Below are 23,310 nucleotides of genomic sequence, written 5' to 3'. Positions count from 1 at the left end.
AATGTGTGCTAGGAACGCGCCTCTTTCATATATTTGATCACCAGTGTCCGAGGTGTGCCACGGCGCAGTTTGGAGTCCCCTATAGTTTAACTCGATTCTGCCTGTGGCTTCGTCTGACATCCTAGTCTATGTGTATGTATGTGAATAGATAACAAATCATGTTAAATGAGTAGACGAATCGCCCGATAGTTAGTATGGTAACCATCAGATGGTCTGTCACGACTCATGATGACCCGTGATGGCCCATAGACGATCGAACACGGATTTCTTTAAAAAACCATCCTTTTCTCCAGAAACTTCCCGCCTCGGCTGGTAAACTCTCGTCTGTGGTCTTTCCGAACCTATACGACAACTTACTAAGCTTTAGTTCTTTGGTTAGAAGATAGACGGGATGATATTACGAGTAAGGTGCAGCAGGACAAATCTCGACTGGAGGGCAATTGTAACTAGTCCATTTTTTCCATTATTACACTATAATTTTGAGTTCTACATGTATCCACTGAACACGCCTACCATATAATATAACCGGTGAACAGGACACTCTATTTGATAATGCAAACTTAGTAAAACATGGAAAAAATGGACCAGTTATATTTTCCCCCCAGTCGAGATTTGTCCCGCTGTACCTTATCTACTTACCTACAACCTGCATCTAAATAATATACCTACTAAGATTACTTAGGCACAATATATTTAATTAAATATATCAATTGCGAATTTTACAATTAACCTACCCACATTACCTACCAGGGGCCCATCTCGAAGGTACAAGTTACAATTTACAAGTGGTTTTCAATGTCTAATATGACAAGTTGGAAAGAGACTTCCGCTTGTAACTTGTAACTTTCAGTTTTGAGAAACGGACCCCTGGTGTTATAGGGCCTCTTTTGTTTCTTTTTTTTTTAAGTGGCATGAAACGACCTAATTATATTTCGAAATCGAGTGCATTAACACAACAGAGTTCGAAAACCGTCAGTTTTACCCAGTTGAAAGACACCAGGGTACCTAGCCAATGTGGCAATCACTTGCGCTACACAAATGAAATACTTTGTCTCTCTCTCCACCATTTCTCTCTACCATTTAGAATAGAATAGAATAATTTTTATTTTCCAAAACAAGACTTGTGTGGAGTGGCCCATTTCTCAAGGCTACAAGTTACAATATACAAGTGGTAGCCATGTCTAATATGACAAGTTGGAAAGAGACTTCCGCTTGTAACTTGTAACTTTCAGTTTTGAGAAGGTGTCAAGGTAATATCGTCACTACTTTTAATAGTTATTTGTGATACAAGGGGGCAAAGTTGTATTTTAACGCCGAGTGTGGAATTGAAAAACGAGCAAGTGAAAGGATTATATAGTTGAACCACGAGCGAAGCGAGTGGTTCGAGAATAGAATCCTGAACTTGCGAGTTTTTTGACACATGAGAAGTAAAATACATTTGCACCCGAGTGTAACACAAAACTTTTCCCCTCACTGTAGCGAGGAAACTACAACACAAAAAATGCGTTTACACCACAGATTTCGGGAGATAGGTCATGCCGGGCGATTTGTATAGAATACGCCTGTCGCAAGGTCTGCGCAACCCACACAAAGCACCAGTAATTGTAAAGATAATGCACGCACACACCTAATCCACACACACTTGTAGTTGGACGCTCCTATTGCGCAATACACGCGCATCATTTCAATGGTTGTGTACATGCGAACGATAAGCGAGCGCGATCGCGCACGCACACAACGATAAATAGCGGGAACGCCTCGCCTCGTTTCCGAGAAAAATGTCTCACTGAGTGAATCGTTTTGTACACCGTTCATTGCGGCGCAAAACACTACACTGTTTACAATATGTTCCTTGTGTAGCCGCAATGTATAATGAACGTTTTAAAGCACAAGCAAACGTAAGGTTACATGGTACAACTCGGAGTATTATGTTGAATTCATGTTTTATGTGAAATAAAAGGAAATAAATAGTATTTACCTATGAAATGTTATCCTATCGGCTTGGAAATTATTCAGGTCACTGCGATGTTTGCAAGTTATTATTGCACACTTCGGCATTTTGGATAAAACTCGTTTTTCGTCGGTGAACAGCGCGCGTGTACACTCGATGACAGCGGACGGCGAACTGGCGGCGGTGTAGGCCCAATGGGCCTACATCTGCGACCAGACCGCGCGCGGCTTGTCCTCTCTATAGAATTTTTTCCTCTGAGGTTTACACAGACCAACCCCTATAGACATCTATTACAAGACGACTCGCGGTCGCCAGCCTTCCTAGTATTTGCACTGATATAAGCGCGGGCGCTCGCCGTGCCCGATCAGTATCGACCAAGTAACAGACCCGAAAGCAGCGCGTGTTTTTCGCACAAAAAAATTGGAAAAGGGTATTTTGATGCCTTAAAGATGTCCACCTGTAGTGTGAAATGGTGTGGAAAGGTAACAAGAAGCTCAAATTTAGAAACAGACGGCATTACATTCCACAAATAAGTCATATTTATAATTTATTCAGAGCCGGCATAGGTCAACTTACATTGGCCACTTACGCGTCAGTAGAGGGACAGTCATACTTCTGTCCCTTTTCATCTGGCGCGACTGCCCGCCGTCCTTGAAACGGCCAATCACAGCGCGCTTAACACATTCCCCGCCCGCTCCTCGCACCCCAAACACTGGTGACTCGTATCGCGAACCAAATATACAAGACTGCCACTCTATAGGAGGTTCTCTGTGTGCGTTTATCACTGCTTCCAGTAGTTCCACAGGTGGTAAATCATCTTTATTACTAGATTCACCTACCTTTGTCAATTTTAAAGCAGTTAATTTGACTTTATTCAAGGTCAAATTATTTTACCCACTAGTGGATAAAATGCGTTTTTACCCGCTGGTATTAAAGGACAAAACACGTGTTTCCGAGCTAGTAAGGGGAAAAAAACTTGTATCTTCGTCTGTCAATGAAAAGAAAATTGTAGTAAGTATGTATGGAATGCATATAGACAATACCAGATACGAAAAAGAAATAGAAAGAAAAAGTCTTCTTGTCATATCGCCAGCATTTGCCTTGGCTAAGTCCCCAGATTAGGCGATTAGGTGACCATTAAACACGGGTCCCAAAGGTCGAACACCTTTGACTGACGGTTCCGCAAAACCAAATCGTAGTTTTTTTTTAGTCAGAGGGCATGTACCTGTCGAATGCCGCGATACAACCTTCAAAGTTATTTCATCATTAAGACGGCTGGGCGTTGAACCCGCTGATTTATTATTTCAATTAAATACTGATAACAAATATAACAAGGATCTCGGCTACCTGACGAGGGACGAAATAAACAGTTTTTTGTTAAGTTACGTACTTAGGTGTTGGCGCAGTTCGATCATTAGATAAATTGTTTGATAGGGAGCAAAAACTAGTAAATTGTAGGTATGTTCGGTAATGGACAGTTTTAGTACTAATGCCGTGTCTAGCGTGGGCGACGGTCGCGCGACCGTCGCCGTCGCGTCTCATCGCATCGTCTACTTCCATATCGATAAGGTTTGATTTCGTATGCGTCGCATCGCCGTCGCGCGACCATCGCGCGACCGTCGCCCACGCAAGCCACGGCGTAAACGCAAATTATAAACGTTTTTACTATAAAGCGGTTTAATATACTTTGCTTTTGTACTAAGAACCCAGAGCCACCTATTTTCCTCAGGGATGAAACTTACATATGGGATAATGTAGAGTTCGTATCAAGGTTAAATGTGTACATATTTACCAACTAGTTCGGCCCGTCGGCCATTTTTTCGCTACAGAGAGAGAGAGAGAGAGAGAGAGAGAGAGCGTTGAAAAAACCGGAAAAAATCAAATGAATAATCCCGAAGTTTATGAATTTTTCGTTTTTTTCGATATTTTTCGGGTCTTTTAAGAAAAAAACAAATACATTATTAAAATTAGTATTCTATTAATCACTCTCACTCTCATCATGTACTGACGGTCAACTGACCTTGGCAGTAATAATTTTTAAGAAAAAAAAAACCGCCTTCCTTTGGGGTTCTGGTGATAAATACTTTCAAATGTTGGATTATGTTATCAATTCGTCTGTATATTTTTTAATGTTTGTTATTCGATATCTCCGTCATTTCTGAACCAATTTTGAAATCTGGATGATTCTGAAGTACTTACAGATGAGAATGATTATCAGAACGGAACTCTAACCAGGGGCGGCTCACTCTTCATCAGCAGTTCCACTGCACCAAATGTCACTGTTCTGGACGTAAGTGCATGCTGTTCTTATAAAAATACCAAAGTCACTATAAGTGTGCCGTTCAGATTTGAGGAGTTCCGTTCTGACCATCATCAGCAATTCCACTGCACCAAATATCACTGTTCTGGACGTAAGTGCATGCTGTTCTTATAAAAATACCAAAGTCACTATAAGTGTGCCGTTCAGATTTGAGGAGTTCCATTCTGACCATCATCAGAAGTTCCACTGCACCAAATGTCACTGTTCCGTACGTAAATGCATGCTGTTCCTTTAAAAACACAAAAATCACCATATGTATGCCTTTCAGATTTGAGGAGTTCCCTCGATTTCTCCAGGATCCCATCATCAGAACTGGGTTCTGAGAAAAATGGGACCAATCTGTATGCATATACATTCAATCAAAAAAAAAAATTTCAAAATCGGTCTAGTAACGACGGAGATATCGAGGAACAAACATTAAAAAAAAAAAAAAAACATACAGACGACTTGATAACCCCTTCCTTTGAGATTTGGAAGGCGGTTAAAAAAGGCGGTTAATTTGAAAAATATAGGGCTCACCGGCGAATTGTCTTCACAAACCGCGTGTCTTCTTAAACCTTGAAGTTGGCGGAATCATCGACGACACTTAAAAAGTTATTGAAAATGTGTTACGTATATAACTATGTGGGTAGTTATAAGTGCATGCAAACTGTGGCTGCGTCCACCGTCATTCTGAGAAATATATCAGTTCATAAATGGCTGCCTTGCGTTTGACTGTGTCCCCTGTCCAATACTTAACAGTGGCGGCGATTCGTGTGACCTACGCGTGTTTTCGAAGGAAATATGTTGTCTAATAACAATACTGTAGGATTGTTCGCGATTTTTGATCACCAACAGCAAGATTGGACAGTTTACAAAAACAGACTGAACCAGTGGTTTATCGCGAACAATATCAGTGTAGAATCGGACAAAGCGGGAATCAAGCGACGAGCAATATTGTTAAGCGCATTGAGTGAGAATACGTATCAGTTAGCGACTCATCTCGCGTTACCGGGTGTGTTAGAGGAAAAGAGTTTCGATGACGTGGTCAAGGCCCTGGATGGCCATTTTACGCCAAAGCGGTGCGTGTTTGCTGAGCGGTTCCACTTTTATTCGGCGTCGCAGCAAACAGGCGAGACCCACGCGCAATGGGCTGCGCGACTTAGGGGGCTCGCAGCGCATTGTGATTTCAAACACATTCAAGACACACTTCTGGATAAGTTCGTCATGGGTATGACGCCAGGTCGCGAGCGAGAGAAGTTATTCTCCAAGGACGTCAGTGAACTCACGTTAGCGAATGCCATCGAGTTGGCAGAAAGCGTGCGGTGCGCGCGCACCGCCGCCAGCACGACCGCGGCGTCAGCGCCGGGGCCGTCGTCCGCCGGAGCCGAAAATGTGTTCAAGATCGCGAATACTTCGGGAGCGGAGACAGATCGTGCTAAGTGTCAAGTGTGTGGTTCTGCCAATCACCAATCGAATAAGTGCAAGTTCGCGTCATATAAGTGCCAAAAGTGCAAGAAAAAGGCCATCTTCGTAGAATGTGCAAAAATGTCAAGTACATGGAGGCGGGGGAGGTGAGCGAGGACGATGACGGTGAGTTATTTAACATTCGCTCCGTAGACGGTTCCCCGATGTGCGCAGATGTGGTAATCAATGGATTAAAATTACGGTTTGAACTTGACAGTGGTTCGGCTGTTACGGCTATTTCGGACACATTTTATAAATCACACTTCAAAGATGTACCATTGTTGGACAAAAATAAGCGCCTAACAGGTTATAACGGTAATTTAATACAAACTTTAGGTAGAATGAGACTTCCGATAACGTATGATAATTGCACACACACCTTGAATATCCAAGTTGTTGTAAATGGTGGGTGCCCTATTTTAGGGCGAGATTTCTTGACGGCATTTAATTTAGAATTCGCATATATAAAGTACTGCGGTCAATTAGAAACTGATATCGTAAAAAAAATTATGTCTGATTACGCGGAAATCTTTACGGAAAAACTGGGTTGTTTTAATAAGTATAAAATTAAATTGCCATTAAAAGACAACGCTAAGCCGGTGTTTTTCAAAAGTCGACCAGTTGCGTTTGCACTACAGGAAAAAGTAAACACGGAAATAACGCGACTAGTGCACTTAGGCATACTTGAGCCAATAGATCACTCTGAATACGCCTCTCCGATTGTACCAGTCCTGAAAAGAGACGGATCCGTTAGAATATGTGCAGACTATTCGCAAACCATTAATAAACAATTACTAATTGATAAATACCCTTTGCCTACAATAGAGGAACTTTTTCTAAACTTCACGGCGGAGTACAATTTACTAAACTAGACATGTCTATGGCGTACAACCAATTTCCAATAGAAGATCCCGACAGCATAACGTGTATAAACACGTGCCAAGGGTTATTTAGGTATAACCGGTTAATATTTGGCCTGTCGAGTGCACCCGCGATTTTTCAGCGCGCTTTGAATAGCATACTTGCTAATATAGACGGCGTGTTATGTTTTCTCGATGATGTACTGATAACGGGCCGCGATAAAAAAGAGCACGAAAACAGACTTAGGGAAGTGTTGCAGCGTTTCAAGGACGCCGGGCTTACACTTCAAAAAGATAAGTGTGCGTTTTTTCAGGACGAAATTACGTATCTTGGTCATGTTATTAACAAAAACGGAATCAGTAAATCGAGGTCAAAGGTTAAGGCAATACTCGAGGCGCCGGTGCCTACTAATGTAAGCCAACTTCAATCTTTCCTCGGTTTAGCCAATTATTATCGAGGGTTTGTTCCTCATGCGTCCTCTATATTGAGCCCACTTTATAATCTTTTAAAAAAAGATGCGGAATGGGTTTGGACCGAGGAACATAATAAGGCCTTCACAAAAATAAAAGAAAGTCTAGCCTCAGACCAGGTGTTAGCGCATTATAACCCTGATTCTCCCCTAATTTTGACAGTTGACGCTTGACGCATCCCCTCAGGGCTTAGGGGCAATATTGTCACAATTGTGTGAGGATGGTTCCGAACGTCCCATTTCGTTTGCTTCGCGAACACTTAATTCAGCTGAAAAAAACTACGCGCAGGTCCAAAAGGAAGCGACTGCAATAATATTTGGTGTAAAAAAGTACCACCAATATTTATATGCGCGTTCAGTCCCTTTCATACTTCGCACGGACCACAAGCCATTACTATCGATTTTCGGTCCACAGCGGGGTATACCTGAAATAACGGCGAATAGGTTGCAAAGATACGCCATTTTCCTGTCAGCATATAATTACACAATTGAGTACGTTCGAAGTGCAAATAACAGCGCAGATTTTTTGTCCAGGGCGTCGTTGCCAGATCGTGCGGTAGACGACGGTGGTAGTGGTGTCGCCGTCGTGGCCGACCGCGCGACATATATCAATTTTGTATTAGAGGGGAGTTCTTTGCCTGTTACGTTGGATAAATTACGGGAAGAAACCACTAATGACGAAACTTTAAATAAAGTTATTCATTTTATATTAAAGGGGTGGCCGTGTAAAACGAATGATTTCGCTATGAAACCTTATCATCAATGCAGGTACCAATTATCATTTGATAACGGTTGTATAATGCGTGGACACAAACTTGTTATTCCTCAGTCTTTGCAACGCCAAATTATAAATGAATTACACACCTCTCACTTTGGCATTGTAAAAACTAAAGCAGAGGCGCGCGCCCGGTTTTGGTTTCCGGGTATAGACTCGATGATCGAACAGCTGATTGGCGCATGCGCGGTGTGCGCGCAGCTGCGGCCCTCACCGCCGCGCGCGCCTATGTCTCCTTGGCAATATCCAACGCAACCTTTTATGAGAGTACATATTGATTTCGTAGGCCCAATAAACGAACACACTTATCTTATTGTAGTGGATGCTTTTAGCAAGTGGGTCGAATGCTACGACATGAAAAATTTAATAATATATCGTCAGTAAAAGTTATTGAAAAGTTGTATAATTTCATGTCACGGTTCGGCGTGCCCAAGACAATAGTCAGTGACAATGGTACATCGTTTGTTGCGTTGCAATTTAAAGCATTTTGTGCTACAAATGGTATCACTCATATAACTTCGCCAGTATACCATCCTTCTAGTAATGGCCAAGCAGAGTCGTACACTAAAATTCTTAAAAAAGGTATAAAAAGTGCACTTTTGTCTGCAAGCGCAAATAAAGAAAACACTCTATTAAAATATCTCTTTGATTACCGCAACTCGCGGCATAGTACAACGGGGCAGTCACCAGCGTACCTAGTATTCGGTAGGCAGTTGAGGACTAGGCTAGACCTACTTACGCCTCAATCATCGTCGTCATCGCCCTCGACCACTGAACTCGCCTCATTTGTTGAAAACAATCAGTGCTCGCAGCGTAATTATTACGGAGGTACCAGCAGAACACATTTCGCACCCAACGACGCAGTGTTATACAAATCGTATGCAAACAAAAATAAGTTCTGCTGGCGCAACGGATACGTTATCAAACGTATCGGGAAATTGTTATATCTTATAAGGGACAATTTAACTCAAGAAACAGTGAAAAGATACTTTAATCAACTTTTGAGACATACAATGCCAGCTATTATCACGAGTAATAGCACTAATCAAGGCCAAGAGCGATCGGGGTCTATGAAATCAACAGCACCCGCCCTGTTTACCCTTCCGACAGTATTAGAAGCTGGAACACAGCTGGAGGGAGGAGAGGAGCCGAGTATACGCGATGTCGGTAATAATGTGCCGTCGGCACCCTCAGCTGAGCTGCCTCCGCCGGCCGTCCCCGCCGAGCCGGCCGCGCCCGCGCCCGCGCCCGCGCCCGCCGAGGCAGCGGCGCCGCCCGCGCCCCCGCGCCGCCCGCGCCCCCGCGCTCGCGGCCGCCGAGAGCGCCGCAGCCGGGACGTCATCGCCACCGGCGGCTTCGATTAACCCGTCAAACGTACAGGGACCCGATGCTAATGGCAAACAAAAAAGGGATCGTCCTAAAATTAATTATAAGGTTTTCTTTTAATGTTTATTCACAATGTGTTTCGATTTTATAAGGGAGGGATGTTACGTATATAACTATGTGGGTAGTTATAAGTGCATGCAAACGGTGGCTGCGTCCACCGTCATTCTGAGAAATATATCAGTTCATAAATGGCTGCCTTGCGTTTGACTGTGTCCCCTGTCCAATACTTAACAAAATGTAAGGAAAATTCGAATTTCGCGCCATTTTTAGTGCCAAGATTTGGTTGAACGTCTGTATTTCAGTCATTTCTGCTTCCATGTCGTCGGTGTAGCCCGTATGTAGGTGCAAATTCGCCCGAATAAAGATTAATTTATAAAATCGTTCGGGCAATAACCGATTTCTATATCTGGTATGTGTCCGTCCAAACAATGACAAATTTCTTTCATATTTCATGTTTTTTTTTGAAAAATAAGAGCCGAAACATTCGCAGTTTTTTTCCATAAATTTCTGAAAAAAACCAAAGGAAATGGAAAAAAACGGGAATTTTCCGGGTTTTTTCATCGCTTAAGACAAAAGAAAAGTTCAAAAATGTAACAGTGATACATACTAAGTTATCAATCCTCAACTCCGGTCTCACTGTTTATCTATGCGACCTATTTTTTTTTGCATAGAATAGAGACAAAGAAATTGGCAAACTTCCGCTCTACAATTTTAAATATGTAACCTACCACCAAATTCAGCACCAAAACGGGCATCGCCGACGTTAGTGCGTTTTCACATTATCCGATCCGATATCGGATGGAAGGACTTCAAGTTCAAAGGCAAAAATCAAAGATGGCGGCTTAAATATATAGGATACTAGCTTTTGCCCGCGGCTTCGCTCGCGTTAGAAAGAGACAAAAAGTAGCCTATGTCACTCTCCATCCCTTCAACTATTTCCACTTAAAAAATCACGACAATTCGTCGCTCCGTTTTGCCGTGAAGGACGGACAAACAGACACACATACTTTCCCATTTATAATATTAGTATGGATCGGTCCTACATCCGATATCGGATCGGATATTGTGAAAGCACACTTGGGGTCAAAACGCCAGTCTAAAATGGAACTGGGTAGAGCCCGTGTATGACGTATACAGCGGGGCAAAAGAGAGTAGCAACATCGTAGTATTATCTCTTTTTTTTTTACACATTTCTATTCTTTTTTTGCCAGACTGTAGATGTAGACTGTAGATACACCCATAGACAGCTAGCTGCAGAGTGGCAGAAACCAAGGCGGGATGGTCTGATGGCATTGTCGCATATCGTCTTGTCGCATTTGATTATATTCTAATTTAACTGTATCTTGCATCATTTCGCATGGGCTGCGCTGACAGCCGTTACCTTCTCCAATAGATTTAGAAGTTATTGACTTATACGAAACTCCGTAAAGACAGGTCTTACAAGTACCAAGTATGTTACAAACCAAATGTACAGTCTAGTCTAACGCAAATATTTGCGACCAATCGCGCACCTGATGCGAATCTCATCAACTAATCGCGCTCAGTCAAGCATGGAATACCAGGCTATAATTTTCATATGGTCGAACCTATCTTCATTTTGGAAATCTTTATAGGTTCTAAGTAATTAAATAGTACTACACTGAGAGAAATTTGCATTGTGAATTTAACAAGTTCGACTTGTTGCGGTTTATCCGTTTGAATCAGCCAAATGTATGTTTAAAACAATATGTGTCAGGTTGTTTTTATAAAATCGACTTGTTGATTCAAATATATTGCCGATTCAAATGACAAGTAGCTTGTTGTTTGAACCAAAGAGCACGTAGGCGCTATTTTAACCAAAAAACTTGTTGAACGAACATGAAAACTGGTTGTATTTTCTCTCAGTGTAGTCGACCCTGTTCTTAATTTTATTCCAAGATAAATTTACCTTGTCTAAGTCGATTACCCGAAGCACGCCGTCCAATGACGTCAAGCATGCATTTAATCAAATTATTTTTCAATTCCTTGACAAGTAGGCAAAAATCACGATATTTCTTAATTAGTAGCCTTTAGAGCGTTTTTACATTATCCGATCCGATATCGGATGTAGCAAGGATGTAAAAAAGCGGTGTGACGGTGGGGGCGCGAATAAGATGGCGCGTTTATTTATATATTAATATATGTGGAAACGCTCTTAGTAGGTATTTTGAAATTTACTGTTAACCCTTAAATGCATGGTGATGTATATATGCATCATATATTTGATGGCCTGCGGCTCAATATGTAGCTATTCAAAATCACATTTATAGCTTAATTATTATTCAGTATTTATTATTATTTAATAAATAAATTAAATAATATAATGATTTACTATTTATTATTTAAGGATAAAGATGAAATGGCGGAAAAGTGTGAAAAAAACAGGATGATGGCGATTTTTAGCGTGTGATTGAGGCAGATTTTTTCGGAGTTAGTAATTATTTTATGTTTAAACATTTTATCATGGGGGTTTCACAAATAGTGTACCTTTCTAATAGTAGTAAAACTTTACAAATAAAACTTACCAATATTTATATATTTATATAAATAAGTTTTTGGCTTATTTAACTTCTAACACTGATTTAGTATTAAAATCGCTATTAAATATTTTTTTTATTATTTTTCCCAGAGTCAGAAAACCGTTGTCTATCAAATATATTAATATCTCGTTAAAAGGAAAATTCATGCATTTAAGGGTTAAAGTACTTGCTTACTCTAACATTCACTTGATAGGTTGATGTAAGAGTTAACACAAAGACGTTCTCGAGAAATACTTGCTTTATTGTAATAATTGTACCGTCTAGACAGAATAGAATCGAATGAATAGAGTGCAATAAAAGAGTAGGCATTTACCTAATTGTAGTGTTTATGTATACTCTTGGGTCGACACGTTCGTTTTTCGTCACGTTCCTAAATTTGTCCGATTCTGCTTTCGTCAACCATTCTTTATTCGTCACGATCGCCGATGGTCTTTCTCAACTACGGTCAATTTCGTTGTTCATCTTTATCTTAATCCGTCTCGTTCTTTACTAGTCATAATCTTTTTTCGGCATGTTCGCTGTTAAATCGTATGTTTTTGTGTTTTTTCGTAGTGTTAGGTCGCGGTCGGTACCAACTTGGAATATGACCAAATAGGTACGAAATGACGAAAAACGATTGAGTCGAAATAAGAAAACGGCCAACAACTGATTATGGTCAAACACGATAATGAATGCAGACTAAGTGGACGAATGAAGAATGGCTGACGAAAGCAGAATCGGACAAATTTAGGAACGTGATGAAAAACGAACGTGTCGATCCAAGAGTATACCCAGATTTCACCAGTTTACTTGTCTAGATAGTGTCAAAGAACATACAAGTAAGTGTTAACATTAGGCAGCCGTATATAAAACCGTATAATATTATATTGATGGACGGCCCGGCGCGCAGTTATTAGGCATTATGCATGCCTCCACGGCAGTGAATAGCAAATCGGACGTTTACCATGTTGTATAACGAGGACGCTTTGACTTCATCACTAAGGGTTCTTATTTGAGAAGTTTAAAGAGAATTCCATATAAAACTGCCGAGTTTAACAACACTCCCTACCGCAACAGCTTACTTACTTACTTACTTTGTTGGCGCGACGACCCAAAGTGAGTATTGGCCTCCCAACTCCCACAAGAGCACGCCACTTTACAAGGTCCAGAGCGACCTCCCGCCAGCTCTCGTTGACGCCGAGTCCTCGGAGTTCTGCCCTCGCTCTATCTGCCCAACGATATTTAGGATGGCCAGCAGGACGGTGTACAATTGGACAGCCCAGATAGGCCCTCGGACTGCCAGATCCTCACCCATCCCTATGAGATGTCCAAGCCAGCGGAGACGATGTGCCTTGGTCTCACCTGTTAATGAAAAAAAAATGAAAATGAAATATTTATTTTTCAAGTAGGCATATTACAATGCGCATATGAACGTCAAATAAAACTACGCCGGCTCTAACCCTACGCCTCAGCATCGAGAAGATTTCAGTCCCCCCTCAGTTGGGAGGGGGGTATCCACTATGGGACTGGCAAGAAATTCGGCGGGCCACTTCTTTTCAAAATTAAATAACAAGATACAATTTAACATGCAAAAGTATTCATCAAAAAAATGTTAACAGACTAGGTAGGTACTCTATGAAAATTAATTTCAATAAATTATATTACGAATTATGTTACATCATTCGGTTCGGTTATTAGATGTTCATTTTCGGCATTCTTTCGGATTCTCCAGCTGCCATTGTCTCTTTTCACGGGTCCCAGAATCTTCCTGAACATCTTACGTTCTGTTACTGCAACAGCTAAACTATGGAATTAATTGTTGCTTGCAGTATTTCCGGAACGATTTGATCTTCATACCTTGAAGATGTTAGACCAAGTGATTAATACGGGCATTATGTATAACGCCCGGGCATTTTATGAACAATACCTAGCTGTATTGGGCAAAGTGATTTATCATTGCCTACACGCCATTTTTTATCACATTGCCCGGCCATTATGATGCTGCTACGTGGTCGTTGGACAATTTGATTAGAAGTTCATTTTGATACTGCTATGTGATCGTTGGGCAATTTGATAATAAGTTTCACAAGTTAGTCTAAACGCCATGTTTTATCACATTGCCCATTATGTACTGCTACGACTGTATTTACATTATGATACTATTACACCTCCAAATCTTCTGTAGTTTCTGTTGTCTATGCAGTGATCGTTTACCACAAGGCGAAGTACCTTCTCGTTTGCCTTCGATCTCATAAAAAAACAATTACGCTTTATACTATCAAAGATTCCGACCGAACATTATCTTTTGGTGTGCTTCGGTTGAATGTCTCAAAGCGATTGTTTGATCACTTACGATCAACCTTACAATTGCAATTGGTCGCAAACAGTGGTGTATGACCTTGACCTAGCCACAAAATTAAAATTTTGAATAAACCCCCGACATAGTGGACCGATTTTCATGAAACATGGCTAAATAAGAACACTCTCGACCAACTCAGCTTTTAAACAAAAAAAAACTAAATCTAAATCGGTGCATCCGTTCGGGAGCTACGATGCCACAGACAGATACACACACAGACAGAACGACAGACAGAACTAAAGACAGACAAACAGACTCGTCAAACTTATAACACCCCGTCGTTTTTACATTGTGGGTTTAAAATTGAACAAACTGTTTTAATCCTGTGTCGAGAGGCGGTCATACGCCATCTCTCGACACAGGACCACACATTTTGCTTTTACATATGCAGTCTATACATTTAAATTTTAGCAAAAAACTTATTTCTCTACATCCATTAATTACGTCAAAAAGTATCGAAAAGTATCGAGTATAAAACTTATTCCACAAACCAATTCGCAGAGTCGAGACTCCTTCGTTTTCTGCTGCGTTCATTGGCAACGCGTCGAATCGCATTCAAATGTATGAGAACTCGATTCAACTCGGCTCGATTCGTCTTAGTGGCCAGGCTTCAAAGAACCATACCATAGACAGTTTAATTTTCATGTTTGCACTGAAACTGCATATTCAAAATGGTAGGCGGTCCACTAGATAACTAAGATGACTGAAAGTAGGTATTTGTTGATTTATAATTTTCTTTCAAAATAAGTGCTTGGTCGTAGAAAAAGTATTGTATGCAACGGTGTTTAACTGAGTCAAAAAATGCTCGTGGCGTCTTTATTAACAATTTTCGGCTTCGCCTCAAATTGTTACCCCCGCCACTCACCTTTTTTGACCTCTTTTAACCACCAGTTGCATAAAATACTATTATAATAGTAATATCTTGAGTCATCTATATTATTTGGAATCATACTAAACGTATTAATCGTATTATAATTGTTTCTTAATAACCGTAGTCAATGACTAAGAGTCAGGTCATTCGACCCGTCCCACCGGTCAATTAACCGGTTTTACTTGATTAAGTAAAACCGGTTAATTCTGGAGACAACGAGGAACGAATCTGTGCCAGTTTTAGGTAGAAGAGATGTTGACGGAAGTTTTAAGAGATGAATTTAGATTAATTTGACTTTACATGGCGGAAAGATTAGTCAGGCCCCGGAGGGAAACTACCAAATCCGTATGCTGGCTCATTTTTAACCCCCGACGCAAAAACGACGGGGTGTTATAAGTTTGACGTGTCTGTCTGTCTGTTTGTCTGTCTGTTTGTGTGTGTGTCTGTGCATCGTAGCTCCCGAACGGATTAACCGTTTAAGATTTCGTTTTTTTGTCTGAAAGCTGAGTTAGTCGGGAGTGTTCTTATCCATGTTTCATGAAAATCGGTCCACTGTGTCGGGGTTTTTTTTTTTTCAAAATTTTAATTTTGTGGTTATACTTAAACCCCCTTATTCATAAACGTACTCTAAAGTTATCAAGCCGATAAAATTCGTTTGTCCCTTTCCGACGTATTGGTGTGATAGAAAAGGACAAACGAACTTTATCGGCTTAACTTTAGAGTACGTTTATGAATAAGGGGTAAGAAAACATTCCTTTATTTTTAAAAAGAAATAAAACTGCATTCAAAGTGTTTTTCTAAATTCGCTATAGATATGGTGTAAATTCTTCTTTTTAAGAACAAATGAGAGAGAGAAATTTCATCCTGAATAAATGCTATCGATTAGCTTAACAAAATAGCGAGTGTTTTATTTTTATTTTAGTTAGTTCAAAATAAAGGAAAGTCTTCTTTATCTATAACTCAGCTTTCAAACAAAAAAAACTAAATCGAAATCGGTTCATCCGTTCGGCAGCTACGACGCCACAGACACACACACACACAGACAGACAGACAAACAGACAGACAGACAGACAGACAGACAGACAGACAGACAGACAGACAGACAGACAGACAGACAGACAGACAGACAGACAGACAGACAGACAGACAGACAGACAGACAGACAGACAGACAGACAGACAGACAGACAGACAGACAGACAGACAGACAGACAGACACGTCAAACTTATAACACCCCTTCGTTTTTGCGTCGGGGGTTAAACATTAGCCAGCTTAAAGATTTGAAGTAGTTTCCCTCCAGGGCCCGACTTATATTTCCACACTGTACACTGTACACCGTGTCCAATAAGTCCGAATACTCACATTTTACCTCAGTTCTAAAGATATAGGGATCACAGGCCATCAAATTCTTATTTAAACTAAAGAGTATATTCCTCTTAATAAAATACAAGCACAAAGTTCATGAAATTTTCGAAGTGTCTAAGAAAAACAAAGAGGTACTTAAAGTGCCAACAAAATACTTGCTCGGCACGCAGGTGACGAGTTATTTTTTATAAGGAGAATCTGTATGTGATAAAACAGACGCCACGTGTCCAAAATAAACTATTATGGGTACCGAGGATAGATAACGTTCCGGGCAACTAGAAAAATGTGCCTAGGTTCCAGAGCTCACCATCGACCCAGGTGTGGGATGCAGTATGTAAGCGAGGTAAACTACCTTCAGTACTTACAGATAAAAGCGTTAAAATCAACGTTTCTTTCTTTAAAACCAAGGTTTTGGAGAAAAAAATGCCTTAAAGTTAAAAAGGATGCTTGGGAATGAGTATCATGTGTCCCAACAAGACGCACCTCCAGCACATTCGGCAAATGGTATTCTAGCGTAGTTTCAGACTAATTTGGCAGTTTTTTATCCGAAACATGAGTGGCCACCCAGGCCTCCAGGTTTAGGCGTATTAGACTATTTTGTATGGTCATACATGCTTTGAAGACTACATTTTTATAAAATCATAAACCTAGATCATTTCAAAAAGGTTATCGAGAGTATTTGGGATGAAATGTGAAGAAAACGGTGCGTGCCGCGTGTGATCCGTTTGAGAAGCGTTTGAGGCTGGTAAACAAGTTAATGCTGGAGTTATTCCAAAACATTTGTTGTGAATGTAGTAAATAAGAGTGCCATTCATAAAATATAATAATAATGTAGTAACTATTTGTTCATTTTGTTTTATTGGCTATTTGTGCTGTATTCAAACTTATTGGACACGGTGTAGACCGATGACCCTACAAATAGGTCGATCAAAACTATAACGAACTTGTGTTATTGAAATCAGGTTGCTAGCACATCATTGCCCACACCACAATTGAGCCGATATCCCACAGTCGACTTCTTACGGCACCCAAACAACTCGTCACTTCACGGTGGAACAAAATAACACCTTTGGAATAAACAAACCTCAAGCTTTTTGTACAAACGGTGACGGTTTCAAGATTCTAGTTTTTGGTGCTAATGTGCTTAAAATGATGAGAACGACCTTTTTAAAATCTTCCGCATTTGCTGACGCATGCACATCTTTAATCATTTACTAAAGTAATAGGTACGTATTCTATTTATATGTCCTTCATACTTGTTTGTATCTAAAAAAATAATAAGTTGGTATTTATGAAATAAAACTATGGAAACGGATTAAATCGCGTATAATTATATATCACGTATAGTTTTATTTCATGAGTAACTATCGCGGTAACCGAAGACAATATTAAGTTGGTATTTGTTTTCATCATCATCATCATCATGGTTGAATGGTAGAGAATGCCTAAAGGCATTAAGTCCGCCAATTGTACTTTTTTTGTGTGCAATAAAGTTTAAATAAATAAATAAATTTCGCCAGCCCTTTATCGCCCACTGCTGATGCTGAGCATATGCCTCTCTTTCAGTACGCCATTACGCCATGTATCCCGGTCCTGAGCCTGAGCTATAGTCTCATCCAGTTGTGACCCGCAATTTCGCACCCAACGAGCTAACGGATGCCAAGCGCTTCTTACATCTGTAAGTGGCCACCACACTGTTAACATTTTAGTCAATCTACCATCACTCTGCCTAGCAACATGTCCCGCCCAGCTCCATTTTCGTTTGGTAATGACGAAATCAACGTCTTGCACCTTGGTCCGACGACGGATCTCGGCATTCCTTTCCCGATCTCGAATCTTGATACTGAGCATGGCACGATCCATGGCTCTCTGCATGTGCAACTCGGATCTTATACACTAGCCTTCGTAGTCGTCCATGTTTCGGCACCGTAATAGGTCATGGTGGGCAGGACGCATTGGTTATAGAGGCGAGTCTTCAGTATTCCACTTATACTTAGGGTATTTTTTTTACAGAGGGAAAAGTTGTTAGGTATGTAACCTGTAGCATTCGTGCTAATAATGAAAAAAAAATCTCACAAATATCCGAATTCGGAACACGCATTCTAACGTCATTTAATCATTTATTTTGCATCCATGTACAAAATGACAACATGTTAAACATGAACCCTGAGAGGCTGTAGCAAATTAATAACAGAGCTTTGGCAGTTCCGGTTTATTCAATAGCGACTGTAACTACTTATACGTATGTCTTAATATATCAAGTAAAGTTCAAAAATGTAACAAAATACGAATGCATAAGCGCAAGAATTATGTTTTCTAGTGAACGTAAAGCGGTCAAAGTGAATGAACCAGTTATATTCAAATCGAATTTGATCAGCCGTCCGGTCACATTACAATTTCAAAATGTAGCATTTTTTGTAGTCTCGTTCATCGAATATGTATCACCTTGTGGTCACCTTTGGTTGCCTAGACATTGTTGAAAAACAGCCAAAATTCGGAGCTTATGTAAAGCTAGATACGATTTTAGAATGAGGCTTCTATAACCTACGTATAGGCAGATAAAGTAGGTACATACATACAATCACGCCTGTATCCCATAGAGAGGTAGGCCCATGCCTACCCTGGCTCGCTGTGCCTATGCACAGCACATGAAACTATCAAGTTTCAGCGCCACTCTTGGCAAATAAGGGGTTAAAAGAAAATGAAATTCTGACATTGCAGTGACAAGTTTCCAGCCTCTCGCCTGCGCCACAATTTAACCCATATCACCAGCATATCACACACAGATAAATTCTAAGAAAAACCGGCCAAGAGCGTGTCGGGCCACGCTCAGTGTAGGGTTCCGTAGTTTTCCTTATTTTTCTCAAAAACTACTAAACCTATCAAGTTCAAAACAATTTTCCTAGAAAGTCTTTATAAAGTTCTACTATTGTGATTTTTTTCATATTTTTTAAATATATGGTTCAAAAGTTAGAGGGGGGGGGACGCACTTTTTTTTCCTTTAGGAGCGATTATTTCCGAAAATATTAATATTATCAAAAAATGATCTTAGTAAACCCTTATTAATTTTTAAATACCTATCCAACAATATATCACACGTTGGGGTTGGAATGAAAAAAAATATCAGCCCCCACTTTACATGTAGCATTTTTTATTTTTGCACTTTGTTGGGGTGATTGATATACATATTGGTACCAAATTTCAGCTTTCTAGTGCTAACGGTTACTGAGATTATCCGCGGACGGACGGACGGACGGACGGACGGACGGACGGACGGACGGACGGACGGACGGACGGACAGACAGACATGGCGAAACTATAAGGGTTCCTAGTTGACTACGGAACCCTAAAAAACGATATAAATAGATAATTTCGTGTATGATATCTATTTCAATTCCTAAGAAAAAACTTTACTTTTTTTATTATAAATACATGGGCTTACTCTTGGCCACAGACTAGCCAAAGGCAAAGACGTGGCCTACGATGGAGTGAGCTTGCCCAGAAGATGCTTTGAGCACAAGAGAAATTTACGGTCGCCATGCGCGGATCCAGGGGGGTCATGGGGGTCATGGGGGTCATGACCCCCCCCTGGAGCCCAGGTTGGCCATACAAATAGACCACGTGACCCCCCCTCTGGGGCCTGGGCCTTTACCACGTGACCCCCCCTGGGCACGAAGCTGGATCCGCGCTTGACGGTCGCCTAGATGGTACTATACCTTTGGTTGATTCTCGGCTACATGGCGCTAGTATGCATATTTGACAATTTTAACACATAGTAATATATGATGTTCCCATTCCAAAGACTCCAGCCAGCCTAGACGAAGTGACATAGCCAAGGCAAGGCGATCGAAATGCTGTCTCCCTCTATCGCGCCACTACAGAAGAGTGATGGGGTTTACAAATATATAACATATTATAGGACTTTTTCTACTTGGTCTAACAAAATATGAGAAAATGTCCAGAAGTGGCAATAATTGTGACGGAGAAGGCTCGTTTTCAAAAAATTGCCAAAAATATATACTTAATAGAAATTTATAATCACTAAGGCATAATTTAAAGCAATTTTAGTAAACGTTGCAGATTAATTTTGTACGAAAATAACTCCGATTTGATGTAGATTTTCAAAGAAATTGTCACACAATTTTAGGTAATTTCTGAAAAAAATTGAATTCGTCTTAGCCTTGTTTACTCTTTTTAAAAACCTTATAATAAAAATGTAGTCTAAGAAGTTTGTAGTACAGGATATACGTATTATAAATTTACCAGTTTCAGTATTCCAAATTGTAGAAATTTTACAAATAAGATCGACTAATCCAGCACTATACGTGGGTTTTCCTAAACGTGCATCAGAGAAAAATTCATAATTAATTTAATGAGTTACTTTTCTAAAATCCAGTCTGATAAGTATCAAGATAATAAGATGCTCTAATTGAAATTTGAATTAAATATATCTAGTAGATAACGGAAAGTGTAGTATTTAACCGACTGAAACTATCAATTTTACTTTATTTTGACGTTTTTCTTGAAAGCAGCCTTAATACATACAATAAAAACTTTGAACTTTGAATGCTTACAAAGCGTAAGCGATTGTGACGTTGGTTAGGTACCCAGGCCCCGTAGCCGAATGGCATTTCTCCGACGCCAAACGAAAGCGATACGCCGCTGGCTCTGTCGCGCCAATACGCAAGCGCGATAGAGATAGATATCTACTAGCGCTTCGTTTCGTGAGCGTTTCGTGAGCGATTGTGCCATTCGGCTAGCCACCCAGGCCCCGTAGCCGAATGGCATTTCAGCGACGCGAAACGCCACCGAAACGCCGCAGAAATGTAGTCTGGCTCTGTCGCGCTAGTACGGATGAGCGATAGAGATAGATAGCTACGAAAGAGATATTATCGTGAGCGTTTCGTGAGCGTTTGTGGATTCGGCTACGCACACAGTATATAGTTCAATGTAAATCAACCTAGAGCTAGAGCGTTCTGTAATAAATATTCCGTGACCTTTTTCAGAATATGGAATAGTGTTATTCCTAGTCTGAATTTTGTTATTCTGCATTATTTACGTATAGGTTTGAATGTCTCAGTTTACTTACCTAACGTTTCCCGAAAACAAACTATTTTCTGAAAATTATGAACATAATTCAGCAATTCCCGTCAACTTTGTACAAAAATTAAGGGAAAAGTTAAATTTGTTTTTATTAATTCCTATTTTGTTACCAAGATTTTGTTGATGAATTGAGATTTTATTAAGTTTTATTTCGTCATTAAGGTTCTTTAGTATCTATATTTTCTTTATTATAACAATTATCCTGTATATATCTTACGAAAGTCGAATTATATTACTAAATGTTGGTAACAAAATAGGATCAATTAAAATTTGCTGACGTGGCATTGTACAAAGTTGACGGGAATTGCTGAATTTGGCTCTCAGTCTGTCAAAAAAGAGTAGGTAGGTAGAAAAAAAAAGGCAATATCGTAGTGTCGTCCCGGTTTCTGCTACGATGTTGCCACTTTTTAACCCCCGACGCAAAAACGACGGGGTGTTATAAGTTTGACGTGTCTGTCTGTCTGTATGTCTGTGTGTGTGTCTGTATGTGGCATCGTAGCTCCCGAACGGACGATTTAAATTTAGTTTTTTTTGTTTGAAAGCTGACTTAGTCGGGAGTGTTCTTAACCATGTTTTTTTTTTTAATTTTTAATTTTGTGGTTACAGGTTATGATGTTATTAATCCGACGTCACCTAACGATGCCGATCAGCAGATTGTATTCCGACGATTCGCAACGGTCTCGTTCGCATGCGAATGCGTCGGTGTGCAAACGGCGTAAAAGTTAAAATCTCAACAAACTTTTTATATGACATATTATGCTACAAAGTTTAAAAAATCGACAGCGCTACAGTTATGTTTTGCCAATCATTTTGTAATAACACACACTACTGACAGTGCTAACCAGTAACCCGTTATAATCATTAGCTTGTTTTACATGCAATGAATGTTCCTTTACACCACAAAAATAGATTGATATGTAAATTATTTTGAACGCCGAGAATTCGAAAACACTTTTTTTTTATTAATATGGATTCTCGCAAAGTCGAATTCTAAGATTGACTTATGCCTTCCTCGCCAGTTCTAACATTTCTAACACTAAATACATATTTTACTCTCACAAGTTTCACACTAGAAAATCTTAGTAACCCTCCAATATAAAACTAAAGATTTCAAAATTAAGGATAAGGCAATTCATATGATTTGATGCGCCTTGGTAGAACTCTATAAGACGCGCGATTCGCATCACTCGCGCGATTGGTCACCTGCGGGCGTAGCAAACGAGTGGGATAAACTTTATCGCATTGGTGCGTCCGTATCGAACTTATAAATAGTGCGAAAATTACGCGACCGTGCTTGCCTGGCTGGATTGAAATTTTATTTATATATGAATGTCTCGTATAATCATATAAATTTGATAACATCTTAAGTCATAGAGCAGTTAAGTTAGATATAAGCAAAGAAGATCGAGTATTATAGAGAGTTACTGTCAAAGTAAAATGTGTAATCACAGTGCATAGACTGCCATCTCTCGACGCAGGCTTAAAACTTTTGAACCTCAGTTTTGACAATTTGGCCCATATTCTTAGCTTGATATGTGTTAAAATGTCAAATATTAATATAAGCGACATCTAGCCGAGCGTCCCCCAAAGGTGTATCGCCATCTAGGTCACGGTAACTTTTTCTGTAATGGTTTTGAAGTAAGTTTTTTTCTTAGACTTTATCTGTCTATACGGAGTTACATATGTCTTTGATATAAGTTATAATTGCAGTGCCCTACAGGGTTTCATAGCAGACCAAATATAATGTACCACCTGTATAACATATGAAAGCAATAAACATACTGATTACTGATTACTGATTGCACACTGCTGCCATTAGTGCAAAGTGATAATTGTTACTGGCGCCATCGTGCTGGCAAAATTCTTG

General features: G+C 40.1%; 1 protein-coding gene across 1 annotated transcript; it reads left to right on the top strand.

The window, feature by feature from the left end:
* Window positions 1-5,347: 5,347 nt before the first annotated feature.
* On the top strand, window positions 5,348-5,913 carry LOC125235025. The gene has a single exon (XM_048141478.1). It carries the CDS (start codon window positions 5,478-5,480, stop codon window positions 5,826-5,828), a length of 351 nt encoding a protein of 116 aa, XP_047997435.1. The 5' UTR covers window positions 5,348-5,477; the 3' UTR covers window positions 5,829-5,913.
* The last annotated feature ends 17,397 nt before the right edge of the window (window positions 5,914-23,310 follow it).

The sequence above is a fragment of the Leguminivora glycinivorella genome, chromosome 16 (genome assembly GCF_023078275.1).
Source record: "Leguminivora glycinivorella isolate SPB_JAAS2020 chromosome 16, LegGlyc_1.1, whole genome shotgun sequence".
Classification (NCBI taxonomy): Eukaryota; Metazoa; Arthropoda; class Insecta; order Lepidoptera; family Tortricidae; genus Leguminivora; species Leguminivora glycinivorella.
Note: the sequence above shows the minus strand (reverse complement) of the source record. Positions and strands in the feature narration are given on the sequence as shown.